Below are 25,265 nucleotides of genomic sequence, written 5' to 3'. Positions count from 1 at the left end.
ACATGCGTGGGTCCCTATTTGATTCCTCAATCAAGGCATGCTTCAAAATAAAGAAGATTTTTTTTCTGTTTTGGGTTGACCATATGCTATGCTAGGCCAGAATAGACGTGACCATGCTATGCGACGTGACGCGACATTGCAGTTTGACAGTTCATTGATAATAATTGTTATTCCTTTGCGTAAGTCGCGTCGCGTCGCATCGCACATCACGATTAGGGTGCAGACAGAGTAGACGCGAAACAGTCTTCCTACGAACATGTGTGATGTTCAACACAAGTACATTTTCATCAACTCGTGTTGAACACAGAACGTGAATTATTGACGTACTCGAGTACAACGGGATACCCAGTACCTGCCTAAACAAACTAGTAAGTACTCAAGTACAAAACACGTGTACAAACTTGCTTTCAGTTCCGAGCGGTCTGAGAGTCGATAGAGTAAGAGACAAAGAGAAAGAACAAAATGGAATTCGGAAACTATACACGCTGAAATGAAAATGCGCAGTTATGGGTAGATCTGAAAGGTTTTTTTGCGAATAATTTTCTAATGATGCAGCACTTTTTCATGACGTTAATGACCAACTGATATGGGTTTTCAACATCACGTAAGAATAATTAAGAGAACAGAAGATGTTGATAAATTTGATTTCGATTCACATGCCGCTATATAACTTTAGTTGAGCGTGTACATTCCACAGAGAAGGAATAGAAAGCGCATAATTATAAATACTATTTATACTTATAGATCAGCGGAACAATTTCTTGACTCTCCGTTAATGTTTTCGTAATAAAACCAAATTGTGTATTGTTCATCAGGAGAAATCATTTCGCGTTGCGCTATGGAGCCGCTCACAAATTACGTAACATAAAGTTGGGCGAATGCAGACCCTCCTTTATGGCACATTGTGTATGGACAATTTAAATCTTTTGTCTGGATCATAACGCTTCAGGCTATCCCCTTCATCCCCCTATAGCGCCACGTAAATCATGAACACCCCTCATGGATGCACCGCATGACCGCATTGTAATGTCAAAAACCGGCATCGTGTTGGAAAATGCCATTTATAACATATTACGTAATAGCCTTCACAGACTACCAGCTCTATGACTTATTAAAAAGTATTGGTTGATATCAAAGATCACATGCCTCATTTTCTTTTAAAATGATATCAAATGACTATATTCGTAATCTGTACAGGCTACAACCAAGGAAGGGATCGTACACTAATTACGTAAGCACTTACGGGGGAAGGGGGGTCTGCCATTTTCTTACGCCCCACATAAATAAAAATATTTGTATGGGAAAAATCTTACATGGGGGAGGGTATTCAAAGACCCGAAAAATTTGCTTACGTAATTAGTGTACGGCCCCGAATGCAACAAAATAGGACAACATGATTGTTTGTCGCTGAAGTGACCGGCTTCTGACGGTGTTTTCGGTCAAGAATTTATTGGTTTTCAATATGGTGACATAAAAATAGCCATCTGTTTTGCTTTTGAAATATACAAATATTAGCAGTTTGATGAGTTCGCACTAAATACCGTATTTAGGGAGGGGGCATATTCAAGGCATGAATTTACTCAAAGCGGAGAAATCATAACATTTGAAAATATAAACCTAATTTTTGCATGAACACTTTACTGAGCGTTCTAAAGTACCACCCTAATAAAAAAGTCCAATAGAATTACAATAGAAATTATTGTAACAATACGATAAGTTTAATTGTTATTACAATAAACTCTATTGTTGCTCACAATAGAATAACAATTAAGAATATTGTTTGCCACCATAAATCCTATTGTAAATGGCAGTTTTACAATAGAAATTAGGGGTTGTTAGTTACCGTAACAATACAAAAATCGCAAATTTCTCGAATAAATTTTTGCAATTACAATAGAATTTATTCTATTGTCAACATTTTTCTGTCAATAGATTTTATTGTACGTTTATTGGAACAACAATAAGGCAATTTAATTGGTACAATAGAAGAACAATAGAATTGATTGTTCCTCAATAAAATGTATTGTTATTTAATGATATTTTAATGTAATTCTATTGTATTTTCTATTCAGGCAAACCTCATGCTAATATTGAGAACCCAATTTTTCCCATATCCGCACATCTATGATTTTGTTGACTGTCTACATTTGTTTTGTTCGAGAAGCTTCTGGAATTATATTCAGCGGCAAAATTTTACAGCCAGATTATATTGCAGTTTGCGTTGATATCGCCAAATGCATGAAGATGCAACAAACTTGCAAAAGATCTTGCATACAGTGTTGCTGTACATTTTATTATTCAAGAAGATTATATTATAATCGAAGTTGTAATAATATGCCATGATATTTAAGCAAAATACAATGAGGCTTTACTCTACATTCAATAATTGTGATAGAGAGTTCATTTTTCTAGGAAAAGCATGATGAAACTAATAAATAAAGCGAAAATAAGTGGAATTGTTTGATAACAGTTCCCAAAACAAAATGAAAAACATTTTAGCACCACTGCCCCGATGTACACATCGAACCAAAACTAACGTAAATCCGATGATTAACACGTTTAAAATGGACACATCAGCATGTATTTTGACAGCTCGTTCCTGTGCAAGTTGCTTGCAGGTTGTCTGCAATGCTAATTCTCGTTGCAAATTGCAATACATGGTACTGTACAGATGTACAGTACATATGTACAAAATGAAACTCGAACGCAAGTTCGGGTACAAGTATACTTTTCGTGCGTATGCGTACAAACACGAAGCAAGGGTACAGATGGAGTATACGAACAGCTGTACTCAGCGTGTTCGATGTTCGTTTGGGAAGACTGACGCGAAATGCAATGCGAAACGAAGCGTCCATACGATTTGACAGCTCCTTATTATTGATTGTTATTTCTTTGCGTGCAATTTTCGCGCGACGTCGCGTAGGCGCGTCTACTCTGACAGGAACCTTACTCTAGCGGGCATCTTATGGTCATTATGCCAAAAGGCAATTTTTATTTGAAACTATAGTTTCTAATAATTGCCACAATGGCCATTGCACATCCAACTCATCAAGAGAAAATGATTTTAATTATGGTCTTGCGATGATGTTTGTAAAAAAACAAGAAAATGAAATCATGTTTATCTATATATTCTGTTTTCTGGGGAACGGTGCATTCTGGGGATTGGTTTTCTGGGGAATGGTACATTCTGGGAAATGGAATTCTGGGGTATGGTTTTCTGGGGAACGGTTTTCTGGGGAATAGTATAGAACCGATTTTGATAATTGGATCGGGTGTCAGTCTCACGTCGCGTGTCGCAAAGGCGCGTTCCGATTTGGTGAGCGCGCTACAATAGTTCCCGTGGAAAATGAAAATATTTCCGGATTAATATTTTCGAAAAACTTAAATTTTTTGAAAAAGTTTATCAAGCGAAATTCTAAAGATTCTTTCGTTAATGTCTTGAAAATATACCGAAAAAAAAAACAAAACAAAATCTTGATAAATCGCCACGCCGATTCACGCCGCCGCCGCCGACCAAAATCCTGACCAACGCCGCCGCCGCCAAATATCGGACCGGCGCACACCTCTAACTGAAGTCAATTTTAGTCGGTAAGGGGTCCATTACTAGCACTCACTCCCTATATAAAAAGTACAACATTATGTTTAAGTATCAATTCAGTTATTTGATAATAAGCATTGCATTCTAACAGACTCATGACTCGCTGTAAAAGACTTCAAGTTCTAACTGCTGTTTTGTCCGAAAAGCTTTTGAGGTATTGATTGCACTCTAGATGCTATCACAGATAACAGATATTGAGGCTGGCATCCCATACGTGTGTAAACATCCGCAACCGTTAATTCAAATGTATTTTAAATTAGGCTTTCTGCGAGCGTATACGCACACGCACATTTCACTCACACTTTTAAGCATTCAGTACACTGTTTGTCTAATCGACAAATATTTGTCATAGCATGTTTTAACAAAATTTGACGTTTGCTGATTATTTGACATGTGCCAGTACACGATGAGCAAATATTTGAATATAACTTATTTGTCAAACATTATATTTGAAAATTTTGTTTGATTATTTGTCAAATGTTATTCAAAAGACAGCAAAGACAGTACATTGTTTGACGTCAAACTCGCATTAGACATTGTTGTTTTGCTGTAATTGTAATTCAATAATATGTAATATGATAAATGATATGATATTTTCCCCGAACATTTGGGTCCCCAGGTCCGATTACACCACATGTTATTAAATTAAATTTTCAAGGAGCCGTCTACGAAATATCAGTGGACCTGAACTATTTGAAGAATCGTGAAACTCCCCCAACTGCATTGAGGATAATCCGCACATATTAATCGTAGAAAATCCATAAATTTTTATTCCAAGATTTATTTATCCCCGAACACACTTGAAACAAATAGGACAATGTTATTTTTCCTGAATTGTTTTGATAGATTATAGTTCAAGTTTTAAATTATTTGTAAGTATTTGCAACTCAACATCGTTGAAGAGTTGCAAACATCATCAAATATTTGAAGTTTTGACAGTACACTATTTGTCATTTCTGCAAATATTTGTTTTGCGCAGTGTTGCAAATATTTGATAAACGAATATTTGACAAGTCAGTACACACAAAGCAAATATATTTGTTGAAATTTAGCAAATATTTGTCAATTAGACAAACAGTGTACTGAATGCTTTACTCAGTTTGTTTGCAACCACGAGCAGTTGTCACGGCAAAATCAAATGGGATTGTTTGCAACCACGAACTGTGCGTTCGTGTTGGTGAAAAATGTCGGCGAGACCCTAATTGGGACCGCGTTTGGACATCGATTGGAGATGGCGCAAGGATCATTGTTATTGAAAACGCAGCCCGATTGCGGCTGTCAAATGCATTGGCTGCGTTCGACGGTTGTAATTCAGCTGCATCCTTAGGAACTGCCGCAATCAGTTAAGTAGATGGCAGTAGTGGGCCAACGTATATCAATTCAAAAGTTTACACAGGATTTTCAATAAAATTTGTTCTAGCTTCAATATCTGTTATCTGTGATGCTATCGACGGTTTCGTGCAATACTGGCACAACTTTTTTCATTTTTGACGTTTTGATTGCAAAGCACAGAAAACATTATAAAGTAACACAGGTCGAAATTCATAATGCATCAAAAGCCATGCTTATTTTAAAAATTTGACGATTTTTCGAAAAAAAAATTATATCTCGACTTTGTGTACCGTGGAGGCACCATATTTGACGCAGTTAAGAAAATTTAAAAAAGAATCTTTATTTAAAAAACAATTGCAAAATGGATTCGCTTAATATTCTGCATAACGAGCTTTCTACTATTATAGAATGTGTACAAATAATGAAACTTCGAGATATAAGTTTATTTCTTAGTTTTATAATCTGTTTTTATTTGGTACTTGACGTGCCCAACTTGGCGCCCTAATTTTACCATGTTCCTTATTTGACGCAAAGTTGTTCGTTATTTGACGCACTTTGAAACTATGTTAGGACGTAATCAATTAAACGCCATATATTTTTTTATTACATAATGACAGTGTAATAGAACTTTGTACGATATAAAATAACAAGTCTTTTTATATCTTTATAAACGAGTCTTTCAGCCAAGTTAATTCATTATACAAAGCGGCATTTTATTTATTTTTGTTCAGTTGTTCTGCCAGTTATATGCTATGTGGCATGTAAGTGTTTTGTTAGTTTAGGTGTTAGTTAGTAGGTGTAAGAATCATGTCAAAACATATATTCATGGCAGAATTAACTTTGACATTTCATTACGTAACCAGCCTACCATGGTCTGTTGTATTTGTAATAGAAACGAAACTTCTTTGGTAATCTGCAATTTTGAATCTATAAACTATCTATAAAAGAGGATACAGAAAACGCAACCTGTATATGGACCCTTTTAAAACCACATTGAAGCTATCAATATGCAAATGTTACGTGACCGGCAGATATATCTAAAAAAACAGCATAGTTACCAAATACCGTGTAATAAACGCGTCAAAAAAGGCATCGAAATAGAAGACAGCAAGGCATGCTAATATAATATTCTAAGGGTCTGTCTCATTTGGGGAATTAAAATTAAAAGTGAAATTTAGAAAATTAGCAAATAACCCGGTCATGAGAATGGCTGGTGCTACCCAGCAATTTCAATAAGACATCGATGCGAAATAATTCGATATCTGTCAAAAGTAATCTAGCTCTGCGAGCAGGGTTATTCGATAATTATTGAAATGTCACTTTTAAATTTAATTTCAGTTTAATTCTCCAAATAAGACAGATCCTAAGTAGTAGAGAGTTTGTTGAAACTAAATCGATACATATTGCTTTTCCTAAGAGCATTATTGAGGTTTATAAGCGCTGCCTTGTCTATTCGTCTGATAAGACTATTTAGGAACATCACAATGCATTGTGAGCCTAATTTGACGCAGAACATTTTGGGTTGAAAATTGCGTTCGATTGTTGTAATATTCAGCTTAAAAGGGAAAGCTTACTCATAATTCTCAGCTGTTTGTAGGTAGGGGTCAAATACTCTAAAAAAAGTTGTTTAGCGCGAAAAAATGATTATTCGATCCATAGCATTGTGGCTAAGAAAGCGAAAATTTGACGCATTATGAGTATGACTTCCATATATTTTAATCGGGTACGTTGATTCCTCATCATTCTTCTCCTTCTTCTTCTTCTTATTGGCATTACATCCCACACTGGGACAGAGCCGCGTCGCAGCTTAGTGTTCATTAAGCACTTCCACAGTTATTAACTGCGAGGTTTCTAAGCCAGATTACCATTTTTGCATTCGTATATCATGAGGCTAACACGATGATACTTTTATGCCCAGGGAAGACGAGACAATTTCCAAACCGAAAATTGCCTAGACCGGCACCAAAAATCGAACCAAGCCACCCTCAGCATGGTCTTGCTTTGTAGCCGCGCGTCTTACTGCACGGCTAAGGAGGGCCCGCTCATCAATAAATTGCATAAGTTACAAAAAACATTCATCGTTGAGACCGAAAAAATCGGACAACTGTGGTGGGCCGGGCACGTATCCAGAATGTCGTACAGTAATACGGTGAAAATGAATCTCGATTACAATCAGACTGGCACAAAGATGCGAGGGGCGCAGCGAGCAAGGTGGGTCGATCAGACGGAAGACGATTTGAGGACCCTCCGTAGACTGCGTGGTTGGTGGCAAAAGCCAATCCGGCCTGAGTCTAAACAGTACAGTACAAAAATTTAAAGGTTGACGAAACTCCCAAAAACGAGTAATTCACTTCATGGATGTTTCGGACAAACTTCTCTTTAACTGGGAATTATTGTATGAGATACATTTATTATAGAGGTTCTTTGCGAAGCTACCAGCTCTAGTGATACATGATCGAATTCCGTTAGAAATAGTTTCACAACAGAATAAAACATCAAAGTTTACTCTTACCGTTAAAACAATGCCGTGCATCGCCTCAGTTGATAACGATTAGATCATCATCGTCATCGTCGTTCGAAACGCGTGGCTTCTTCGTCGATGGTCCTTCACTGTCTTCGATTTTTCGTTTTTCGGAACCGGAGCTGCTTGGTCCGGCAACGGCGCCCGAGGTGCTAGGCTTCTCGGCATCCTCTTCGATAATACACATATCGTCATCGTCGTCCACAGTTCCGTTTCCGGCCGCGGATGAAGAGGACGCCTCCGAAGTACCATTCTTGCCGGATGTAGATGGTTGGGCATCATCTGTTTTCTGATCTTCATCATCTTTCGGTTTAAGTGAATCTGGATCGGCAACGATATCAAATGGCGACTCATCTCGAGCAGGATCTTTGTGGATGACGGTAACAGTCAGTTCGTAGTTCTGTACAAAATCATCCACCTTCAGGATACATCCATCGACGATTTGCAATTGTTCCAGTTTCTTATCATTGTTACAGTCGGTTTCACCTTCCTCCGAGGAGATGACAATCGTACCCTTACCATCGAGAATTACGTCAGGATTAAGCATGTTCAGTGCTTTAATCAAAATATCGTCACGCAATTCCTTAACAGTAACATTCTTAGTATCCACTTTGAGTGTAACTTCCGGCTTAGCAGCGCAAACGTAGCACTTGGGATTCGGTGGGTTCAATGTGCGATCCGGAACGAACAACTGGTTACGCGCGTTTGGTCTCAGCCTCATGTACACTGATTTGCACTTCTCTAATTCCCCACGTAAAACTCGGAAGGCATGCATCACAACAACGCCAGCGGTGATGGCATTAGTCGTGGCAATTGCTGGGATGATATTCCCTGCCATAGATTTAACTTCGAATCGACTTTTTCGGGGAATGTTGAAAATCTGGGCACGGATATTGGCACAAGCTGCAACGAAGTCCATCGCGTGCTTGTCATCTTTGTCCCAGACCAAATGATCTCCTTCCGCCAATTTTTCGAAATCACCTTTCAGTGCTGTGATACTTTCCCCGAATACCTTAGCCGAATCGGTCAAACTGAGGACCTTCTGATCACGCAAAACCGTATCCGTCGGCGCAGCTTCGCCTTCCTCTTCCAAAGCGTCCCATTTAGCCGGGTTAGGAGGAGTCCGGTTTTTCCACAAGTTGGACATACTCAGCAAGTAGTTGATATCGTCGAAGAAGAGCTTGTTGAATATCTTTTCTGGATCGTATCCACTTTGCTGTGCCCAGGTCCGGGTGTTCACACGATTGACATTACCCTTTTCATTGGCTTCAGCAGACAGAGCGCTCTCCCCGGCTTCAGCTCCTGCTTCTGGATCAGCAGTATCCGGAGACACATCCTCATCCTCATTACTCTCTCCAAATAGTTGACTAAAAGGGCACAAATGTTATACCCGTTAGAATTTTGATGATTTAAAAGCATTAAGAGATTTACAGAACAAATTAAAAAAAAATAATTTATAGTAGGTAAAACGAAAACAAAACTTGGCGATACAAACATGTAATGGACGAGTATCAAGAAACGTGCAATGAACTTACTTAAAAAGATGCTTAGCCCATACAATGCAATGGATCGGTTCCGATGGTGTATTTCGGATGGTGCAGCCTGGAAACGATTTCTGAGCAGCCTTCGGAGTGCACTCGTAGCATTGCGTCAATCCACGCTTAATCAGTTCCACCTGACCATTGTAGCCTGCCGTGCCCGATTCAATCAGCGGAACATCCGCCGTCAAACACAGCCGGTTGACGTGATTCCGAGCGGCACGGTTATCGAGCGCATTCAGCACCAAATTAAACTGCTGGAAGAAGCCGACTCCATAATTGGACCTGAATAGAGGTTGATATTTTAGCGAAAGGTTTGTAGAGAACATGTTTCAAATAACTCACGTCGTAATACTGTCATGGTAGGCTTTAATTTTAACATTCGGATTGAAGCTAAGGGCGCTCTCCCGTGCGACATTCGCCTTAGACTTGCCGACATGTTCCTTATGGAACAGAAACTGACGGTTCAAGTTACTGACATCTATCGTGTCTAAATCGATCTGAAAAATATGAACAATATTACCTTTATTTGGAATTTTCATATCACTGAAATATAAAACTCTTGTGCAGAAGGTTTAAAGTATTTGATTCGTAATCATGTTCCATCAGAGCACTCATTTTGTGCCACCCTAATAATACATACGTTTGTGTAAATGGAAACACTGACTTCGCGTTAACTTTAAGGTTATGTCTCCTTTATTCAGACGCACTGCCCCAAAATAAAGCAATTTACTCACAATTTCAATATCCTGAAAACCGGAAAGAACAAGATTTTTTAGGATCTCACATCCTATTCCACCAGCTCCAACCACTAGAATCTTGGAGTTTGAAATTTTTTCCTGAAGCTCCGGCTCGAAAACACCCGCAACTTGGGCCGCCATATTCCGTTGCTGTTTTTTTCTCCTGTTGATAAGCAAAAAAAAATGAGATTTCTCCCATAACCTCCACCCACAACTATCATACTGGTAATTTGATTCACAACAGGACACTTCCGAATACGTTCACAATACAAGTTTGCTGCCAAAAATCCGTATTCACTGGCGAAATTGCGAAAATTCCAAAACTTTGAATCACTTCGGCTTGGTTGGCTTGCAAACAAAATTTAATTTTCGACACATCAGACAGGACAGAAAATTGACAATGACAACTGCACAAAATGACGCTTGAAAAGGCCTACACGGAACAAGAAATGCATGCAAAATCTCAGTTCAATCTCGGAACCGGAACCCGATGTTAAATATTATTTAATAAAACTTCGGAAGAAAGTTCGGTTCGGAAGAACGACTTCCGAATTCTAACTTGGTGCTATCACACTTAATTTAAATTACCGGGCTCGGTTATCAGATTACCGATTTCTCAACAGCTGAGCTCTCGGTACCAGCTCAGTAAAATAGTTCAACTAATTACCGAGGACTCGGTTCTGAGTACCTGGCGGCAAAATGTCAATTATTACTGAGTACTCGGTAATAAAATACCGAGGAATTTGTAAAACCAGTGCGGACCTCGGTAATAAAGAATACCGAACAAATTGTAATCCATATTTTTGTATTTTCTTTGATAAAAGAAAGGAAATGGCAAGAACATTTGTGTTTATTTATTCCTATATTTCCTTATATTTATTCCTTAACATATAAGGTTATTTTTTTACGTGTATGCATACCTATATCGACCCAAATTTGAGTTCAGCCGGACGAGCGTGTGAGCCTTTTCACGAGTCGTTAAAAAACAGTACCCCAGCGTACCCTTCAGGAAATTCTCGGCAGTGTCACATGAAAAGGCCTATTGTTTCCTGGGCGAGCTGTCAAAAATGATGGCTCGACGGCTCGACTCAAGCAGGATGAAGAAGAAGAAGCCCATTCTCGCGTTGGCTATCGTCGAATACAGTTGTTTCGCAAACGGAAGCGCAAAAAAATTTGAGGTTACAGGAAGAAAAAAGCGATAAAAAAAAATTGATTAAGTGGTTCATTGAATATTAGAAAATCAGCAAAAGGAGTAGTGGTGAAACAAAATTTTGATCCGCGGCGAAAGGACGCCAGTGAATAGAAATTATGAGTGTTGCTAGCGGTACCCCAAAAGGGGTGCCGATGGATATACAAAATGGCGAAAATTTAGTGGCGAAGTCTGGTCAAGATGGCCGAAAGAAAGAAAAGGAGAGTTATGCTTACAAGCAGTGCGACAGTGGACCATTCAAGGTTATGGTTGAAAAAAAGGAAGAGAACGCGAATTTCGGTATCAACAAAATTTCGGTCGGATCAGTTTTGAAGCAAAACGGTTTCGCAAAGTCGGTTATCGACATAAAAAAGATCGGTCGTTCGCGGGTGATGGTGTACATCTCCGAATGGCAAGAAGCGAATAGATTAATAAGTTGCCAAAACCTGAAATTGAAAAAACTTAGTGCATACATTCCCAGAGGATTTGTCACGGTGAAAGGTGTTATTGCGGGCATCCCGGAAGAAATGGAGGATAATGAGGTGATCGATGACATGGAGACCAACCTGGAGGTAGTGGAAGCATTCCGCATGCATCGCACAACAAAAGATGGTAAGAAAGTTCCGACTATGAAGATGGGAGTTGTGTTCCGTAGCAACAGGCTACCAGACTCCGTAAGAGTTTTCTCAGTTAAAGTGAAAGTGGAGCCGTATGTTACAAAGGTGGTTATGTGCAATGCCTGCTTGAGGTATGGGCACATAGCAAAGTACTGCAAGGGCCGGAAAAGATGCATGAACTGCGGAGACAACCACGACAATCAAGAGGAACAAGAAGTATGCGTTAAAACAGCATTATGTGTACATTGCAAAGGAGAACATAAAGCATCTGACGCAAAATGCCCCGAACGAGGAAAACAGGAAAGGATCAAAAGGTTGATGGCCGTCAAAAACCTTTCATACCATGAGGCAAGAGAGCAAGCGGGTGTCCAAACAAGGAATATGTTCAGCTTGCTAAGTGTGGAAAACGAATTTCCAACGGTGTATGAGAGCTTCGCGAATATCACCAAGAAGAAGGAGGTTAAAGAACGTCAACATCTGCAGCAAGAAGTGCGACAGGCACCTGCAAAAAAATCAAGGGAAATCATCAAGAAGGTGAAGAATAGGGACGAACAACGACAAATCCACGACGAGCATTGTCCTGAGAGTAGCAGGTTAACTCCGGACTCGGCTACAGGAAACAAAGATGCAGACGGCTTTGAGCTGGTGCGACAGAAAAAGAGGAAAACCGACAATGCCGAAAAGGAAGAAGCCAACAGAATTTCGATGCAACAGCACCTCGAGCTCCGTAAACGATGGGACGATAAGTTGAAGGAACTGGCGGGACAAAGAGAAGAGTTAAAAACCAAGGTCAACGAGACCTACAATGAATTGTACCTGGCACTGAACACAAAGGATGAAGATACGCATCGAAAACTACTTGGAGTTCTCAACAATCTGGGACAGACATTAGGGTTCATGGCTCAAGAACGAAATAACCCAGAAGACATAAATGGCTAATTTCAAAATACTACAGAACAATGTCCAAAGTTTGAAGAAAAACAAAAACGAATTAGCCTACGAGCTTCAGCAAAGAGGAATAGATGTAGCATTATTGTCGGAAATATGGGCCGACGATAATAATTTAGAATACCTTAATATTTCCAACTATCACAAAATATTGAAACCACGACAACATTTTGGAGGAGGAGTTGGTATATATCTCCGTGATGTATACAATTTTATTCAATTAGACCTCACCTCAAACGAGTTGTTTGAGGTTATAGGAATTAATATTCCTTTACATAATCTGACTTTGGTATCAGTCTACATAAATCCGCGTATTTCGGCCACAGACTTGACCACAGGATTAAATACCCTAGAAGCGGAGACTACAAGATATCCAAAATTGTTAATCGGAGGAGATTTCAACTCGCATAACACTTTGTGGGGATGCGACATTACCAACAGCAAAGGAAATGTAGTTTGGGACTTCATCAGCGGCAGCAACATGGTGCTACTAAATGATGGGTCCAAAACATTTAGACCAGCAACGTTGAGTTACAGACCAAGTGCAATTGATCTCACCTTATGCTCCACGAGCATATTCAATGATATCTCCTGGACAGTCAACGAACACACCCTGGGTGGATCCGGACACCTGATTATAGAGATGGAAATGCGGACTATTCTCCGCAAGAAGGAACGAGGAATACTCAACCGAAAACAGATCAACGAGGATGTAAGTCACATTACTCCAGAAGAATTCAGCTCAATAAGGGATCTTAGCAGTATCATTCAAACATCGATAAAGCGTAACACCGGAGTAACTACCCATACTCCAAAATACTATTGGAGCCCGGAGCTTGGAGAATTGTATAAGGCGAAAGCGGAATGTAGGAAAAACTTCAATCGACAATCGAATGAACAGAACCTGATTAAAATGAAACAAGCAAATGCTCGTTTTCTACGACAAAAAAAGATCTTGATGAAAGACAGGCTCAGTGCAATAACAAAGGATATAGATCCTCGTGACACCAAATCAAATTGGCAATTGGTCCGTAGATTACGATACAGCCGGAGAAATGAGACAAAAAGTAACGTAATACTCACTTCTAAGGAGACAGCGCAGGAGTTTCTCACGGAAAACTTCGGACAATCACAAGATGAATTGGTCGACCAAGTCACGTCGAACGGGGTTGCAGAAAGAAGACAACTTCTAACAGTGGAATCGTTGAACGAGATAATAAGGAAGAAGAAAATACGGTCTGCACCTGGCAGTGACCGGTTGACGTATGAAATGCTACGTAACCTATCTATCGATGTACAGGTAAAAATCGTAGATGAGGTAAACGAGTTTTCAGTCGAGGATTCCTTCCGAGCTACCTAAAGGAAATACGAATAGTACCTATAAAAACCAGAAAAGAATCCAGGAAGTGTGAAGTCATATCGACCAATTGCTTGCCTACCTACAATTGTCAAGTCCGCGAACTCAGCTGTTCTAGAAATAATACAAAGACATATGGAAGACATGAACGTGTTGCCTGAACTATCGTTCGGCTTTAGGACCGGGAAGTCGACAGAGGATTGTCTGGCTTATACAACGAACCATATAATGGAAGGGAAAAGGAGGGGCCTTGTCAACATCGGAATTTTCTTCGATTTCACCAATGCGTTCAATTCGGTAAACATCGGAAAACTCACAAATATTCTAAATGAAGCAGCGTTTCCAGAGGACACCATCATATGGATAAGAAACTTCTTATGCAACCGTCGATTGATAGTTAATACTGAACAAGGGACGACAAGCACACTGGTCTCAAAGGGACTGCCGCAAGGAGACGTGTTGTCCCCCGCATTATTCAACGTATACACGAAAAGTCTACACAGCACAGATCCAGATCAAGAAGGCATAGTCACACTCCAATTCGCGGATGATTTCCTTAAAATCATCCAAGCAGAAACCCTGGAGGAAGCGAAACGGATTGCGCAGCAGGTTATCGAGAGATTTGCAGCAGCAAGCAGCTGCCTAGATCTAGAGCTAAATGGCAACAAAACAAAAGCGATATTATTTCAACCCAAGGACATCGACCTCGGACTCACTGTGCAAGGAATGCCTATAGAAAACGTCCGGTACCACAAATATCTAGGGATATGCCTAGACCAAAACCTGAACTTTGGCACACATATTCGGGAATTGAAGCACAAGATTACAGATAGACAAAACATGTTGAAAATTATAGGAAGTATTAGAAAGGGAGCCACACCGAAAGTTATGGTTCTATTTCACAAAGCTCTATATAGCAATTTCCTGGCCTATGGGAGCTCACTTTATGGTAGAGCATCAAAAACATATCAAGAATCGTTAGAGGTAACTAACAGAAAATGCCAAAGAATCGCTACAGGTTGTTCGAGAACCACTCCTGTGAACACACTGGCTGCGCTGGCAAATGAAGAACCCCTAAAACTGAAACGTTATTACCTAACTAAAAAGAAGATAACCCTACATTTCCGGAAAAAGGACGCCATATGCCATCAACTTTTGAGCTTGGACAAGCATGAGGAACCAGATCCTAAAAAACATACCTATATGGAAATCGTATACTTGGAAAACGAAAAAGAAGTAGAACAAGTATATGGCTGCTTCTACGCCAAGGAGAGATTTGACGTAGCAATCTATGAGAATATTGACGGTATACCCATAAATAAAAAAAAGATGCTACCTACAACTATGCGACAAATATCCTTGGACCATATCAACAAAAACTATGGACTATGGAGAAAAATATACACGGACGCCTCACGTTCAGAGGACGCGTGTGGCATCGGCATACATGAGGAGGAGTCAAACATCAATATCAGTATGAAGCTTGAAACGAAGTCCAGCATAATGACAGCAGAACTTCTTGGAATCAAAACAGCATTAGAGGAGATCAGTAAACTACCAAAGCAAGAACGGTTATATTCACCGACTCGCAATCAGGCTGCAAACTTCTAAAACTCATCAGAGACTAAAGGTATGGGATGAATTAACTGGTAAGATTTGCTCGAGTTGCAAGCGACTGACACGGTCCTGCAGTGGGTACCAGGACACGTTGGATTAAAAGGGAACGAACAAGCGGATCAGTTGGCGAAGCAAGGGCTAACCAGCAACGCGATTGTGGTTAACAAATTACTATGGACTGACATAACCAGAACCTACAAGCAACAACTAGCAAACGATACTAATAACTGGTACAGAGAAATAGCCTTGGAAGCAGGAAAGGGGAGAAAATTCTTCGGTATATGCGAAAATTACCCCAAAAAACCCTGGTACTGGACGAGTGACCTTAACGGAGAAGAAATAAGAATGCTGAACCGAATACTATCTGGACACGATTTTTCGGATTTCTGGTTAGCCAAAATGAAAATCAAAGAATTCGGTGATTGCGAACTGTGTGATCAACCAAACACTACCGAACACGCATTATTAAAATGCATTAAATACAGTCACGTGAGAAACCATTTTGATTGGGAAAACTACGAGAACATAAACACCCTTCTCTGCGGTGGCGGAAAGAATTGAGCGAAACGGAATTGAGAAATGTACTGAAATTTATTCACATGGCACGATTAAAAGTGTAACGACAAGCCGTTACCGAAGCAGTCTACTACCGACAAAAAAAGTGGAATGGCGTATATGAGGCAACTGCTCCTCAAGCCAATAAAATTAAACTCCTTCAACAACAACAACAACAACAAGAAGAAGAAGTGAAAATTTTGTTTTGGTTTGGAGGTGAACAGACTTCAACAAGTTTGCACGGTAGTCTATTCTTCGGTGAAAAAAGCAGTAAAATAACTCTTCTAGGTATATAACAATTCATAAAAATGCATATGATAGAGATTACGTCGATCTGAAAGATCAGTATTTTTAAGGATGATTAAACTTATCAGGTTTTTTTCCGGATTTTCCAGATGCAGTTTTGTCGGATTTGTGCCGCTTCCCTTACGGTGGATTTGAAATCCGTAAACATTTTTGTAGGACTCAACCCGATAGCAAACATGATTCAAGAACTTTGTGGATTGCCGGTATTTCATCGTGTATTTTTATTTCGATTATATTACTTAATAAATTATTGAGCCTTATTCAAACATACTTGCAGATTTCGGACGAATGTGGATTACCAAGTGTTGCATGCTCGCAATGCGAAGCCAAATTAAAATCCGCTTTGAAGCTAAAGCAACAGTGTATTAAGTCAGAAGAGAGGTTCAGACAAATGATTCAGCAGGAATGGTAATTATTTGACGAACTCGAAAAAAGGTCCGATTGTAATTACTAATACGTCTATTTCAGCCAATTTGCATCTTATAAAAGTAATACAGATCCGGATGTTCCTATAATCAGCTATAAAATTCTATATGATGAAGTAGTTGAACACATTCCGCCAAACATCGAAACTGAGTATGTTGTAGAGGTGAAAGTTCAAAGTCTGGAAGATGCTACAGAACCAGAGAACGAAAAGGTTTTACTCGAGTGTATTGATCCAAAAGATAGAAGCATACCCACCCACATTTTAAATCAATTTGAAAATAATGAGTTTCAACCTGCTGTCAATAATTTAGAAGAATCTTCTAAAGAATTAATTGAGTCAACCATTTTTACAGGATCAGACATTGCACTTAACGAAAATCATATAGTGGAAAACAGTTCATCTGGTGTGGAACCATCGGAAATCAGAATTATTGACGCGGTTGTACCTGAATGCATGCAAAAAGGGGAACTAGAACAAAATGGACAAGCGATATTAGGGACTGGTTCTACCAAATATGAAGTTACTTACATGGTCGATTCTGAGGTTGAATCAATTACATTGAAGCAAAACGAACCCCATGAGAAAAAAGTTCCTGTTGCAAATAGTGGACAATATATACCCTTTCGATGTTGTGGCTGTGAGCAAGCTTTCAACACAAAACCAGAGTTACAGCTGCATTCCAAGAAAATCCACGAGTCTTTGAAAAGCACCAACCCTGAGAAACCATTCGAATGCAATATCTGTTATAAGCGATACACAAATGTAAAAGGGTTCAACCTTCACCGTAGGAATGCCTACCAACTAAAACAACATCAATGCTCTTCCTGTGGCAAACGATTCATCAATCGAGCACTTTTGGAAAACCACGAGAGAATTCACACTTCCCAGAAACCTTTTCCATGCACCATCTGTTCGAAAAAGTTTCGATCTCGTTCAAACTTGCTGGCACACCAGAAACTACATTCAGAGGTACCGGAACACACAAAGCACATCTGCCAAATATGCAATAAGGGTTTCAGTAGAAAAAGCTATCTAAAACACCACGACAGCTTGCTACACAGCGAAGAGACTCCTTTTGGGTGCAACTTCTGTCCCATCCGTTTCAAGGCGAAAGCCAACCTCCGTTTGCATCTGAGGACACACACCCAGGAGCGACCGTATGTGTGCGAGCTGTGCGACAAGAGCTTCATGTACCCTACTGATAGGAAGAGGCACATGCTGCAGCACACTGGCCAGAAACCGTTCAAATGTAAAGAATGCGATAAAGGTTTCACCCGGAAGGTGCTACTGCACAAACATCAGGCTTCACACCGGAAGGAGAGTGTCAAGGTGGATGATGGCTGATAACGGGTGAGGTTTTTTAGATACTGATTGCGTACGGAACACTGGTCTGGAGTAATTGAGGCCAAGTTTCCTTCCCCCCCATCGTCCGTGTTGGCTGGCAAGGCACGACTGTTCACTGTTTAGGTAAACGTAGCGAAGTAACGTAGAACATATGAGGTTTATTTAGATTGATGATTCTTTGATCTTTTTATTCTTGGGTTAGAAATCAGGCAAAAAATAAATGAAAATCAGTAAACCATTTTTATTGATATACCATTTCTTTTTTTTTCCTTTAAAATATTAGCACATTCTCACAGTTCCTCTTCATAATCCGTCATGTTGTCGTCAACTATCTCTACCTTAGCGAATGGCATCGTACCGTCGCCGTCTCCCGTTCCTGGCCCGTCTCCTTTGGGCGTCCCGAAGAGACGAATCCACTGTGCTTGCTTCTGCTCCGATAGGGGATCGTGGTTATGAGGTTTACCTCCCGGCACTGCCAGTTCAAAAAGACCAGTGATGGTCAAGGTAAACCGGCAGAAACGTGCAATACATCGCCACCGGCTGCTGTCGCCGTTTTCGGTGATAGACGCCAGAGTGAACTTGTTGCCTTCGTAGATCATCATCGGATACTGTCGCAAAAATGTTGCCTGCATTAGGAACCAAAACGGTTGTACCTTTTCCGAGTAAGAATCCATAATGGTGTGTTTTCCCAGCGGGTAGTAGAACATGTCCCATACTTTATCTTGGTGGTTATGCTGAGGGATTCTTGGCAGAGATGCAGTTTTACAGTCGAGACTTAGGTGAAGTTTGGCTCGACATTTCCGAATTGAGGAGTAGACGCACTTCCATAAGGAGTGGGTCTTAGTGGACGATTGGTAATGGTATTCGTATTGGTGTTGGTTGATTTTCATTTGAGCATTATGGATCATAACAAGGAAATTGCGGTCCGGATCGTTCATCGATAGTTGATGTAATAAATAAGATTTACTAAGTGGTTCGTGATCATCTGGCTCAACGACTGTTTCAAGAGCAGTATTATCTTCCAACAAATCTTGATCTACTTCTGCTAAGTTCGTTATGCTTAGTATTTCATCATGCGATAGGCAGTCGTGGGAATGCTGATTACTGTGAAACAAAAACTTCAATGGCCCTTTAATGCGCACGTAAGCCTTGCAATTATTAGTTCGACACTTCCATGTGGAATTTTGGTTGTTTCTAATAACTTCGAGGGAGTATTTGTGACTTTTGTAGATAATGCCGCGCCACTTACGAGTACCAGGGACACCAAAAAGCCAATACCAGGAGTAGAGACGTCGGTTCTCATCGTAAATTCGTCCTTTTCCAAATTCCAATTGATAAATGGCTATGTCTTCTTCAGAATGATTATGCTCTTTTTTGGCATCTATCAAAGCAACTTGTTTGCAGTCGGTACTCAAACTAAGCGTAACCGGGCAAGCACGCATCTTCAACCAAATGCAACTCCACAAACTACTTCCATTAGGTTCGCTGGATTTTAGTCGAAAATCTGCTCCTTCGTAACGAATATGCAGCTTGGATTTTAGTCTCAAAACTTCAAAATTTCTGTCGTGATCTTGCCGCGTAAGCGGGAGTAGCACATTTTTAGACCCGGTGTCTGATTCCGATAGCGTAGCCAAACTGTTCATCGCTTGAACTTTGTCAAATTCGTTGACACTCTTTTTGATCATCAGATCGAACTCTGAATCAAGCATCGCTTCGTGATTGTGTTCCTCTAAAATACAAATCGATCCGTATAAGCCTTCGATGATAGCAAATGCCTTACATTTGTCTCCCTTGATGCTATTTTTCATGCAACGCCAATGACTCGTTTCGTTTTGATCCACAGATGTTAAAACATAACGATATTTCTGGAATACCAGTCCACAGCCAACCCTTTCTCCGGTTTTAGGTGTTTTCAAGAAGTAAAACGTTTCGTTTTGTTGGGTAGTTTCGTTCCAAATTTGTCTAACCGTCGATGGATAAGACAACAATCTTTGTTTGAAAGTTAGATCAGTTTTTGGTTCTGTTGTTGGCTCGTGGCCTTCAATGAGTTTTGACAAAATTCTTTGCGGGGTATTCTCATGGGTATGGTCGTTGCGAAGGGATATTTCTGCGAAGTCTCCTTTAGTGATGAGGATTGCCCGACATGAATGCTTCCTCAAGCACTGCCAACGTACCACATTATTACGGGTTATATCCATGATTATGTAAACGTTATCTCTGTATACCACGCATCGGCTATCATAGTACATGTTAAAACGTGGGACCATCCACAGTGGTTCTTTTCCTACCATTCTTTTTCCCAGTCTAAAACGGAACAACTCAACTAATTCCGTTTTATGGCTGTGCTTTCTTCCTAAAAACGCCTCCAGAGTTTTTCCATTCTCGTCTACTTTAACTATTTGCTTACAATGGAACAACGAATCAAAAACACATTTCCACAGTGTCGAGCCATCTTCTTGTCTACCATAGTATCTATATTCAAAGCAGTTCTTTCTGATCTTTATTTTAGCACCCGCTTGCAAACATTCGAATTCCCTCTCCGGATCTTCTAAGTTGAGCAATTTAAAGATGTCCGGATCTCTCTCCTTCGTTACCGATTTTGCAGCACTCAGTAGTTGTTCTCTTATCGAAACATTTACCGATTCTTTTTGTGCCGGCCCAACTTGTCTTTGAAAGGCACGGATTGCCTCCGTTGAATCCCGAATCCCGAATTTGTTCAAAACGACATCAATATCCTTTTGCGATATTGGGTTATGATTGTGCATATATTTGACGGTAACACTCTCAAATAATCCATCAATATCCAGAACGCACCTGCATTTGCTGTGTCCACCACGCTTGATGCAAAACCATCTGCTAACGGTGCCATTAATTTTAATCACATTTAAAGAATATCTATGCCCTTCTAAAATGATACTTCGGGTGCCCTTGCTTGTCGGTTGCTGTTCATAAAAGAACCAATACGGCACCTGACAACCACCGAACTCTGTGAAACCCTTTCCAGGTGGACACTTCATGAGCGGAGCGGTCTCCTTCGGATGGGTATGTTTTGTGCTATCTTCAACCAACGAAGCGCGATGACAGGCCAAATCAACGTTTAGGCTTACTAGACACGAATGAAGTTTCCTTTCTGTGCATACCCACAAAGATCCATCACTGCCACGATCGGAAAAGTATCGATAGTGATAGCCTTCAAAGATTACGATCGCACGTTTGTGCATCTCACAACTGAAATTTCTTCCTTTTACATCAGCCGTAATAAGTTCCAAAACTTCAGGACGAATCACGCCAATTGGAGGCTTGCTTCCCACCAAAGGATCCGTTCCCTCGTTAGCATCGACTGAACAGTCCGAATCTGAAACTGATAGTTCCAAAGCCACGTTATAGTCGCACTCCGGTGTTTCCTTCTTTACCTCGGGTGGGTTTGTTGAATATGACGACGCGTCTGGGTCGCTCTCCTGTTTTACAAACACCGTTATTGGAAGATAATTCTGACGAAAGGCTAGAAAGTCGTCGACTTTCTGAACACAGACTCGACAAATTTTTGTAACCGCATCCAAAGAATTTATCTGCAAAAAGTATGGGCGTTACAAAAGCACAATTAAAGGATTATAGAAAATAGCATGAGCCGTATTCTAGTGAAAATAAATACAATTGTCTAATTATTGAATTCATATTTCAAGGGTTATTCGAATACAAACTATATGTAATAGGGCTTGAAAGTTAGGGAACCTCAAATGGGACTTTTTTGGGCTTGATTCCCGAGCACCCTTTCGAAGAATATCGTTAACAATTTACCTCAATATCGAGCGCGTCGCGAATCTTCGTAAGTTTCTGCTGATCGGCTGTTCCGGCCCTCGGATGCAAGTCCAGAAGTTTTCCGCCAATTTTTAAACACAAACGGCAAACTCGTATCTCTGTCGGGGCGTCAACCACTTCGGCTTCGTCCTCGGCCATCTGATTCTGGGCGTATTCGTTGCATTGAAGCGCTTGCTTCCTAAACATGTAGTGCTCGTCAAGCTTGCGAATACACGGTCGGCATATTCGACTTGTCTGGTCAAATTCGGGTAACACCTGCAAAAAGAAAGCAAAACAATATTACAAAATAATACAAATTTTGAACAGTATTCTTGCCTCCCAACCGATGCATGTTTTAATTTTATCCAAAACAGTGGGATTTGTTTGATCACTATCCAATTCCTCGGGAATCGGTTGCTTCACTCCTAAAGAATCTTTACACAAGTAGCAGCAAACCGTGGATGGTCCAGGTGGCGGAGGATCTTCCTCCGATTCAGTTTGGTGTTTGGCTCTTGTTGCTCGATTCAACTCCGTGTTATTCAAGGCTTCCTGGGCCAGCTTGCGTTTGCGAGTCACTCTTTGCATTTCAATCACTGTAATTAGGCTTGATTGAATTTATTATTTTACAGTTTGTTGAAATAATTTGAAATAAAAATAATTTTTGAAGTTTGCCAAATTTGTTCCTTCGGTTCTTTCACTAAAAACCGGAACTACCCAAAAGTGGGTTGTTTTCACTCAAAACCGTATAGTTTGGGCCAATAGGCCTTTTCATGTGACACTGCCGACACTGCCGAGATTGTACTTCCCGCATTGAAAAATATCTAAAAGCGAACAGGAATCTACCTCATCAGGACGCCAACCTTTATACATATATATGAATGTGTCATGGATTTCAACTCATCAACTGCACATTTAAACAGAACCGCCATTTTGTTTTGAACCGTTAACAAATGTGTGCCCTTCGCTTATCCCCTCGCCATCAGACAGAAGTCATTTTGCCTGGAAAAAAATATTTCACCTGTTTCATGTTGAAGCGGTTCGCGGTGCGCTTCCATCGCTTTCATTCGAGGTGAAAAAACGAAAATTTGAGGCTACCCAACAAACAATTTTAGCTGAATAAGCTAGTTTTTTAGCTGAAGAAGCTTATTTTTAATGGAAGAAGCCTTTTTTCACCTTCTAATGTTTGTTGGGTAATCATCTGGAAATAATTAAATACAGATTAAATATCTGTTGTGAATACCCGGTCTGTGTGTTATCTAAAATTATTCGGTGCCAGTTTCATGTGTCAGCCATTCAGAATAATGTATTTAACCTCTTGAAATTGAAAAAAATAGTAAAATTTGCAGCGTCCGGTATAGCATACTTGAACGATCACATTCATTTTTGTAGATTGGAGTAGATTTTACCTGTGGCATTTCGCCATAACAATCAGAACCAACGTAAGTGTGTACTGCGTTCGCAAGAAATTCCATATAGAGACCACTTTGTTTGTTTTTAGGATTTTGCTAAATGGGCGCCTCGTGTGGTGCTAAGCGATTGGCGGCGTTCCCCTATCTAAATGTTTTCGCGAAGACTGCTGTCTAATCACATGCTAGTGGATTACAGTCGGCCAAACAAGGAGATAAATACATTTCGGCTAGTCCCAATCACAGTTTCTTTCGACCTGCACCATTGCAACTAAGTCCGTCGGCACTGCACCTGAGTAATTTGTCGCCACCACCCATGTCAATCTGTCAGAAACTACACGGACATTTATTGTTTGTATTGCTGTGGGTGCCATCGTTGGCAAGGATCGGTGAGGATGGTGAGGATCAACTGTCGTCGTTAGAGGATCTCTGATACACGGTTGGTGTTACAGGTGAGTTGATGCCGGTGGGCGAAAAACTGCCGGCAGGTTTTCATGCTGATTTAGATTTATTTAATTTTTATTTTTGCTTCATTCAGATATTGTGCTTCACCGGTACGGGAGGAGATACGGCGAATTTCACAACGACCGCGTATAGAGAGCTGCTGAGTCGGGTCAATCAAGTAATCGAAGGCCGATTAGTGTGAAATTCCGATGGCGCGAGGTTCCAACAGGATGGCTTCCCGGAAGAAACGATCGATATCTATGTGGCAGAGGAGTTTGGAATTCTCCAATTGTGATTTCGACTCCTGTCTTGAGACGACAGTGGGAGATCTACTTCTGCGTATCTGAGATCCGTTCGGGGGAGCGATAGCAATGTCATCCCGGAGTGCTGTTTCTGTAGGTGCTACTCGAGGATAGGGTGCTTGACGTTGCACCAAGTCGCTCTTGTTGGAGATGGAATCGGTCCTGTTCCTCCGTATGGAGAGGCTGGACCATAGCCGATTAGATCGGTGGCGCCCGAGTTCCCTTCGGCGGTGCGGCATCAGACGATGCAACATCCCGCTGGTGCCCTTTGGGTATTGTCGCACCGACCATCCGTGGGGGCCCTTCATCGGCGAAAGCCGGTTAGGGCATCGGGCGTCGGCAGTCAACAGGGCCGGCAGGTAAATTATTTGTTAATTCATGTGTTTGGATTCCTTTTAGGTTTGACGTGCACTAAGATTTGAAGCTGGTGTTTTGACGATAGAGATGACAGAGTGATGAACTTTTATGAGGCTATTCGTAATTCGTATGATCCAATGTTGATTAAGGGTGAGTCCAATGTTTTTAATTGATTTGAGGTTCTGAAATGACATCCGTATAAAACGGTCTCTGAGTCGATGGACAGGAGCTATTTTCACTTTTGAGAGGAGTAGTACAAACCCGTATGGACGTTATTAATGGTTTGCTACGGTCGCCGGAAAGGGTGATGTAAATGGCAGAACCCGAGCCGAAAAAAATACCTCAATGACACCTCATTCTGTTGATACCTTACTCTGTTATGAACCAGCCTTGCATAAGAGGTATAATCCAAAAAAAATAATATGCCGAATAGTTAGGGCATAACATACTCTGTTATTACAATACCAAACGCATAACTTATTATTATTTATTTAATATTGAAAAACCTAAGTAAGTTATGCCTAAAGCATTCTGCACTCAGAATAAAATACTTATTGTTTATATGCGTTCTGCACATGAAATTTGACCAGTTACTTTCGCGTTTAAAAAATATGTGCGACGATAATGGATTATTGCTGATTCGTTCATCATAATTTGTAAGTGCAAAAGTATTACCATTTTCAATAGTTCCGCACTTAAAATATATTTTGACATTTACCGCCGTGTTTTCATTAGCATTGCACATATTTATCTATCTATGCTTCGAATCATTATAATGCATTAAAAATACTTCATTTTCATGGTTTATTTGTGTTTATTGAGAAGATTCGAACAGGGACACGAGTGGAGCGAAATCAAACACGTTAGTT

General features: G+C 40.3%; 4 protein-coding genes across 5 annotated transcripts; 2 read left to right on the top strand and 2 right to left on the bottom strand.

The window, feature by feature from the left end:
• Positions 1-7,320: 7,320 nt before the first annotated feature.
• LOC134212287 (SUMO-activating enzyme subunit 2) lies at positions 7,321-10,130 on the bottom strand. Its single transcript, XM_062690000.1, has 5 exons — positions 9,953-10,130; positions 9,727-9,892; positions 9,335-9,489; positions 8,987-9,274; positions 7,321-8,818 (listed from the first exon to the last, which is right to left on the bottom strand). Exons 2-5 carry the CDS (start codon positions 9,868-9,870, stop codon positions 7,468-7,470), a joined length of 1,938 nt encoding a protein of 645 aa, XP_062545984.1. The 5' UTR covers positions 9,871-9,892; positions 9,953-10,130; the 3' UTR covers positions 7,321-7,467.
• Positions 10,131-11,037: 907 nt separating this feature from the next.
• Positions 11,038-12,474, top strand: LOC134209749 (uncharacterized). Its single transcript, XM_062685764.1, has one exon. The coding sequence runs from the start codon at positions 11,038-11,040 to the stop codon at positions 12,472-12,474; it is 1,437 nt and encodes a 478-aa protein (XP_062541748.1).
• A 3,715-nt stretch (positions 12,475-16,189) lies between these two features.
• Positions 16,190-18,344, top strand: LOC134212286 (zinc finger protein 184-like). 2 transcript variants are annotated; one of them, XM_062689998.1, is made up of 4 exons: positions 16,190-16,300; positions 16,408-16,533; positions 16,596-16,726; positions 16,787-18,344. In XM_062689998.1, exons 2-4 carry the CDS (start codon positions 16,408-16,410, stop codon positions 18,087-18,089), a joined length of 1,560 nt encoding a protein of 519 aa, XP_062545982.1. In that variant the 5' UTR covers positions 16,190-16,300; the 3' UTR covers positions 18,090-18,344. The 2 variants fall into 2 exon arrangements, with proteins under 2 accessions (XP_062545982.1, XP_062545983.1); XM_062689999.1 differs by having other exon boundaries at positions 16,263-16,300; positions 16,408-16,521.
• LOC134212285 (uncharacterized) lies at positions 18,307-22,619 on the bottom strand. The gene is made up of 3 exons (XM_062689997.1): positions 22,224-22,619; positions 21,888-22,163; positions 18,307-21,658 (listed from the first exon to the last, which is right to left on the bottom strand). The coding sequence occupies exons 1-3, from the start codon at positions 22,470-22,472 to the stop codon at positions 18,380-18,382; spliced, it is 3,804 nt and encodes a 1,267-aa protein (XP_062545981.1). The 5' UTR covers positions 22,473-22,619; the 3' UTR covers positions 18,307-18,379.
• Positions 22,620-25,265: the final 2,646 nt, after the last annotated feature.

The sequence above is a fragment of the Armigeres subalbatus genome, chromosome 2, assembly GCF_024139115.2.
Source record: "Armigeres subalbatus isolate Guangzhou_Male chromosome 2, GZ_Asu_2, whole genome shotgun sequence".
NCBI lineage: Eukaryota > Metazoa > Arthropoda > Insecta > Diptera > Culicidae > Armigeres > Armigeres subalbatus.
The sequence above is the reverse complement of the archived record's forward strand: the minus strand, read 5'-3'. Positions and strand labels throughout refer to the sequence as shown.